The sequence below is a fragment of the Salvia hispanica genome, chromosome 4, assembly GCF_029641045.1.
Source record: "Salvia hispanica isolate PSC_SH4W2 chromosome 4, Shi_PSC_v1, whole genome shotgun sequence".
Lineage (NCBI taxonomy): Eukaryota > Viridiplantae > Streptophyta > Magnoliopsida > Lamiales > Lamiaceae > Salvia > Salvia hispanica.
In genome coordinates, this window is record NC_142695.1 from 13,245,577 (window position 1) to 13,252,266 (window position 6,690).

Here is a 6,690-nt window from a genome sequence, read left to right on the forward strand (position 1 = left end):
TTTATTGTTGAGTTTTGCATTATAGATATATAGACTATTTAATATGCATTTTATATATAGACGGATTGCATTTATATAGTTTATTTTGCATTGTACACAATTTATGTTAAAATGCAAAACTCAACAATATAAAATACAATTATTTTATAACTAAAATATAATATGTAAAAATGCATATACAGCTTCACAAATATATATTGTATTTTTCGTGTCATGTGTCAGCACGAGAATGGATGTGTGTTAGCATTCTAGTTAAGCATGGGCCATAGTGTTCCTCCTTAATCATAGAATACACAAATTGTTTTTACACATATATATGGTTATTATTTTTATGGTCATAGATTTTATGTCACCTACTTTATTCATATCTCTAATTATTTAAACATGATTTTTTAATCTTGGTGTCCAAAATTTTGGGTACTACTAATATATTTTTTTAATGGAATTCATATATTTCAAATAAGGGAAAATAAAAATAAAAACAACGAATCTGTACATACCTTAATTTTGGTAGTTGGAAGTGATAATGATTACTCCCTCACGCCCTAGTAATAAAAAGAACTACGGCGGGAACATGACAATTGACAAAGAAACGATTCAAAGCCATCTTCTTCTTCAAACAATCAAACTGCTGCCCTTTCGTATGTAGCCTCTCTCCCTTGCACACACACACTGCGTGTTTGGAGTTCAAGAAATTGTAGAATCTTTTCATTTCCCTTTTCTCTTCTTTGTTATTTGTGGGAAAGGTAAATTTCTCACTTCAAAGCTGCTACTGCGTGAGTGTGAAACGTTATCCCCATAGGAGTTGTGATCTGAACTACTTGAATTTTATATGTGTGTGTCTTCGACTTGATCATATTTTGCTTCAATCTGGGACGTTCAAATTTTGCTTGATTCTTCACATGTATATTCTGAGATTACTCTCTCAAATCCCACCTGCATTTATGTGTGTATGTGTGTGAATGTTGCTCTTTTTTTTTGTATATGTAAATGAATTATGTGTATGATTCTTGGGAGATGGGCACTTAAATTTGTGTGTAATTGGTTTATTCTTCTAATTGTTTCTCAATAAATGCCTCTATTGTTTCAAGATTTGATTTTTAACTCCATTAGTTGTAAAGAATAGCTGTTTGTACTTGTGTGTGTAATGTGAAAGAATGCAGTTCCTTGTTGAAACAATTTGTTTTTTCCTTCCTTAATTTGATGGGTTTGGGGTTAAATGAAAAGTTTGAATTTTTAATAAGTACTGTATGATTCTGGAATCTAGGAAGTAGATGACATTTATGGATTATGATTCAACTTTCCCAAATACTCCCTCCGTCCCCAAATAATATGCACTTTGGTTTGGCATGAGTTTTAATGTAAAATTGATAAAGTAAGAGAGAGGTAGAGAGAAAAAAGTAATTAAAGTAATGTTAGTGGAGAATGGGTCCCACCTCATTAGAGAGAGAGAAACGTTCCAAAATTAAAAAGTGCATATTCTTGTGGGACGGACTAAAAAGAAAAGAGTGCATATTCTTGTGGAACAGGGGGAGTACAAGTTTTGTGACTATTTTGCAGATAGTTAGAGGTTTCTAAGGGAGGAAAGAGAAGTAAGGATTGGTCGAAATGGTTAAAAAAGATAATAAATTTATTGACTTTGATGCAATATCCTGCAATGAATTGCATAAATTGCAGCAAAAAGGCGGCATGGACAAGACCTTCATGGGCCTTATGGAATTATATTCCGAGCAAAGTAGAGCGAAGCCAAATGAAGAATTGAGATTAAACGATGATGTTGATGAGCATAAGAATGATCCCGATTATATGCTTATGTTAGATAAAATAGAGAAGCATGGCAACGCGTATAGAACTGAATACATGAAAGAAGATGGTTCGAGGGCTATCATCAAATATGAAGACGCTTCAAGTTCAGACACAGAGCCTGATCAAGAACAAATAGATGGACCTTTGAATCAGATGCCTCTTGCAGAGGTTCAAGCCATTCTTGATTCACATCTTCCTCCGAGTAGGGAGGAGGTTCAGAAGCTGACTTGCACGGGAACGAGGAGCAAGTCCAACAATAAGAGGAAAGACAATGCAAAGTTGTTGTCACACTCTACCTATGCGCATGCTCCTCACACTCCCAGTGTCAAAGGAGATTCGGGTTTGGATAAAAACTGTGGTCAACGCCAATATAGAAGGAAATTGAGGAGTTATACTACGGAACTAATTGATGAACATGTCAATAGGGCAAAGGAGATGGAAAATCTGACTAGGACAGATCCGCGGGGTAAGTCCAAGAGTGGGAAGGAAGAGAATGTAGTGGTGATGGAGCCTGTTTCTTGTACCTACCCACGAAAACGCAAAAGGAACGAGTACAAGATTGAGTATGATGAAGAGAAAATCCAATTCGAACCTGACTATCATTTATGGTATGAAAAACTCAAGCCTGTCAACGATCATCTTATACTTACTGCCGGGGGTATTGAAGTACTGTATGAACAGAAGAGTGGAGAGCGTGATCGGATGAAAGAGGATGAGGGTGATGATGACTGTGACGACAAATCCTCTGATGTGGAAATCATTGACAGCGATACATTCCGCAAGGTAGTTTCTCGTTGTGATTATCTTAGAAACATATGTCTTCATATTCATGTCATTGGTTAATAAGTTCTAGTTATGCAGATGAATAACAGGGGCCGGTCTGCATTTAGGGACAAGGTTATTGCTGCTCTTAGAAAACCTTTTAATATCGGTGAATATAAGAAGCGATTGCGAGATATCAAATTCCGCCCACTGATAGGACGCCACATGGATCTGCGTAATGGGAGAGAAAGACAAATTGGAAAGGGAGATGGAAAGTGTTATCTTGATTACCATCCAGGTTAGTTGAAGTTGATGTATTTTAGTCCCAAGATATTTCCTCATTACAGTCTCTGTTATACTAAGCTGTCTTGTAATGGAGTATGGGGTGATGGTGGTTCTGTATGCTCGTTTCTGGCAACCGGACTCTGAAGTTGGTCTCATATTATGCATATTGTTGAGGAACTCTTGTCAAATTTGGACTTCGTTTAGAAAGTACAAACATGAGAGGGAAGAAGAAATTGTTTCTCAAACCTTTAAAATCGCATACTAGTCTAGGTCGAACGTTATAATCATAGTACGGCGAAAGGCCACGCGTGCATTGTCAAATGTTTATTTGAGTTTATGTTCTAAATTGTTTCCAAGAGTTATAGCAGATGAAGAGAACATTCGAGATTTTTTTTTGGGCATTTGTATGGTTTTCACACTTGAATTCGTAACTTAGCATTCTCTTGATAACCAGTATGTAATTTGTTGTTTTTATTGAGTGCAGCTCTCAGGAAAAGGCTCTCACAAGCGAAAGGCAACCGGCCAAAACGATTAAACCTTCTACGAGGATTCTTCTTATGGATTAAGGTAGTAGCCTATCAAATTTTGGTGCCTTTTAAGGTTCTTACATTCATCAGGTTTTCTTCTCTTGCGCGATGTTATGTAAATATATATGTATCTAGGTATATCGAAAAATTTCTGAGTCTGAACTGCTCAAGAAATTGCTATGCATTAAGAAACAGTGCGATTTCGATATCAGTTCATTCGAAGACGATCCCTTGAGAGGATATATCATATGTATTTGGTTTGACTTTCTTTTTCACAAATTATGTTGAACTTTTGCGAATTTTTCTGACAAAATTTGTTGCTTCCTCTACTGGAATTTGCAGCAGCCAGAGGAATTCAGCCCGTGGCTCGACAAAGAATGCCTCACTGTGCGCCCAGGGCCCGGCTAAGGTGATATGTGAATCAAGATTATGTAAAGATCTCATCTTTTTTGGCATGTTTTGATCATGTAGGCTATACTCTTGGAGGGGTGTATACAACTTGCCCAACCCTAATGAGATTGAATTTTTTCTATGATGGTCAAGGCTTCATGACTATGCACATTAATCATCATCAAATTGATTTCATGATATTTCTGGCAACATATTGCACAAATGAAGGGCCTCACCACCACAATCCATCATCTCCAATATCTAGATTATTTATTGGTTTTTGAATTATGTTAAACAAAATTATCATGTAAAACCATTACTTTGGTAGTATGCTCAACGCTAGTTATATATTGTATAACTCTAATTCACATCTTCACTATTTTATATAAATATGATGTGTAAATTTAAAAAAAATTCACAACTCTATTAGCATATCAATAAACATGATAATGACATGACAATTTAGAGCCTCATATAATCTCATTATAAAGCGTGAAAGGCCTTGAAGACGCTTATAGAAATATAGTTACGAATTAATAATTGCTACATAACGAACATTCTATAAAGGGTTAGTATGTAATATTAATGTAATGTGTAAGATGTTTTATGTTTAAAAATGTTACTAAGTCATAATATTGAGAACCTACCCAAATATAATAAGGACAATTAGTGTAACAAGTCAAAAAAAAAATCCAAAAAAACCTACAACAAATGATTTAACCAAATTATAATGTTCTCTTCATACTTAGCACCATCTCTTCACTTTAGTTATTTATTACCAAAACGTCTTTACTACATAGGGATAGATGGAGTTTGTCATTAACACAACGCTAATGAACAAAGGTCATTCATCGTGAAATTACTCTCCCCGTCCTACTCAAGATGTCCATATTCTTGAGTGATACGGGATCTAGGAGTTGTGATAAGTCATATTCTAAGCCTTGGTTACTGATCAGTATGTCGTGAAATGCATGTATTATCTGCAAAACAGTTGCTAAAGTGTGCAGGATTAAAGGATCCAAGTCAGTAGGAGACGATTCAGGTGACGCGAGTGAAAAGAGCGCCAGAAGGGTGCAATACTGACCAGGATGCATGCCAGAGAAAAGGCTCGAGATGGAGAAGAAGGATAGCTGGGATGATCATTAACAAGGGCAGAAAAGTCAAATCGTGAAGGAAGTCTACCCTAAAAGCAAGGGCAAGCCTCCCTATAAAAGAAGCCACTTGGAGAGAGAAAAGCGGTTCGGTTCGAAGTTCGGCTCTCATACACACTTAGTAGAATTCTCTCTAGAAGATCAGTCCTTCAGCATCATCCACTTTCTCGTTCCTCGCCAGAGCTATGGTCACTTGATGTCCAAAAATCTACCGGAGTAGTCATCATCCCACCGTTCCAGCCAGTTCGTCTTAGTAGTATAGCAGTTTCACTGCCCGGAGTGGCAAAAACAATCGTTACTCGCTTTCTAGTTTAATCTTTACTTGCTTTCTCCGTTGGCTCTGTGCAAACATTTATCTTTGTTGCCTTTTGAAGTACTTGGTGAAGATCCAAACGTTTTAGTTATGAAATTTCTATTCCGAATGTCTCTTTGGTTTGAGTTTGCTTCATTTTGCCTAGGAAAGTTAGATTTAGTTATCGCCTTTAACTTTTAAGTGCGTGCATGTATTTTTTCTTTCGAGTAAGCTAGATTTGTGATTGTCGATCGAATTTTATAGTTATGTTTCAGTCTGAGTTTTCGTGCATGAGTCTTTTCGATCCACACTGTGATCACCACCTTGCATGTCAGTCAGTAGAGGTAAAACTGCAGTCCGCCGTCCAATTTTAAGTTTGAGTATTTTAATTTTATAGATCTTGAGTTTGAAGTCATGAATATGAGTTTGGTTATGGTGTTTGTGTTCATATGATTTCTGTTAATGCTTGGTGATGAAGAAAACGTCAAAATCAACTTTAGTTTGGACCACTTTACTTTTAAGTTACTTTTGCTTTTGTTCCCTACTTTTCAGTTGTACCTTCCAGACCTGTCAGAAAGCCAACCAGCCACCAGGTATACCTTGTTGTCTAAATTTCCTCTTTTAGTAACTGTCTACTTTTCATATACCTCTGAGACACCTTGTCCCCTATTTTCACGAACACAACCACATGCCTGTTATTTTCACGCCTACTAGTCAGTAGAGTACCACCTTTATTTCTTGCCTAGGTAAAATCTCAACCCAAGCGTGGTAGCTAACCAAAAAACACCCAGGAATGTCACCACAGTATCCGAACGTGTCCATCCTTGTGGGATTCGACCCTTACCTCCATTATACTAATCAGTAAAAGTGGGTTGAGGAATATTTGTTTGATACCAGGTCCCGGTTATCGTGCCAACGACTCAGCTGGGTCGGGAATCTCATCCTAATCAGTTGGATACACTTGCAATTACATACGTTGGCCGAGAAAAAAAACCTGCGCTTTCAAAATGGCGCCGTTGCCGGGGGTGGATGGCGTTCATACCTGTTATTGTGTGTGATCTTTTTGGTGTACATACTGTTTATAATTTTCCTTTTCTTTTTATTTTCAGTTTATGAGAAGTGGCTCGGCTCCTGGCCAGTGGAGACCAAGGATACTTCCCCGAGGAACGATACTCGTTACCACTCGTTCTGGTCTGTCGACAGCACTGTCCGACCTAGGCACGAACAGCGGCGAGGAGAAAGAAGATCTAGAGTACCAACTCCCGGAGCTTCCACCCCAACCATTAAGAACACTAGTGAGAATGGCTGACCAAGGTGAGGACGATCCCGAGCTCGCAACACTTACTGCACACGCTGACGGAGATCCTCCACAAGCCATAGTGGTCACCCCAGGCCAGACCGCCTGTGATGTGAAACCCCACGTTATTGCAATCCTACCGACGTACTGTGGGAAGAGTTACGAGGGACCCTACGAATT

The 6,690-nt window shown here is 37.8% G+C and overlaps 1 protein-coding gene across 2 annotated transcripts; it reads left to right on the plus strand.

The window, feature by feature from the left end:
* Positions 1–543: 543 nt before the first annotated feature.
* On the plus strand, positions 544–4,100 carry LOC125193812 (uncharacterized). 2 transcript variants are annotated; one of them, XM_048091705.2, is made up of 5 exons: positions 545–746; positions 1,678–2,589; positions 2,668–2,866; positions 3,338–3,420; positions 3,723–4,100. In XM_048091705.2, the coding sequence occupies exons 2-5, from the start codon at positions 1,690–1,692 to the stop codon at positions 3,786–3,788; spliced, it is 1,248 nt and encodes a 415-aa protein (XP_047947662.1). In that variant the 5' UTR covers positions 545–746; positions 1,678–1,689; the 3' UTR covers positions 3,789–4,100. The 2 variants fall into 2 exon arrangements, with proteins under 2 accessions (XP_047947661.1, XP_047947662.1); XM_048091704.2 differs by having other exon boundaries at positions 544–2,589.
* The last annotated feature ends 2,590 nt before the right edge of the window (positions 4,101–6,690 follow it).

What these genes read in the sequence shown, in the direction of transcription:
- LOC125193812 (XM_048091704.2), top strand. Translation starts at nt 1,609, where the DNA reads ATGGTTAAAAAAGATAATAAATTTATTGACTTTGATGCAATATCCTGC. An exon ending in ACAGCGATACATTCCGCAAG is followed by an intron (nt 2,590 to 2,667) that starts GTAGTTTCTCGT and finishes CTAGTTATGCAG; the next exon opens with ATGAATAACAGGGGCCGGTC. An exon ending in TTATCTTGATTACCATCCAG is followed by an intron (nt 2,867 to 3,337) that starts GTTAGTTGAAGT and finishes TATTGAGTGCAG; the next exon opens with CTCTCAGGAAAAGGCTCTCA.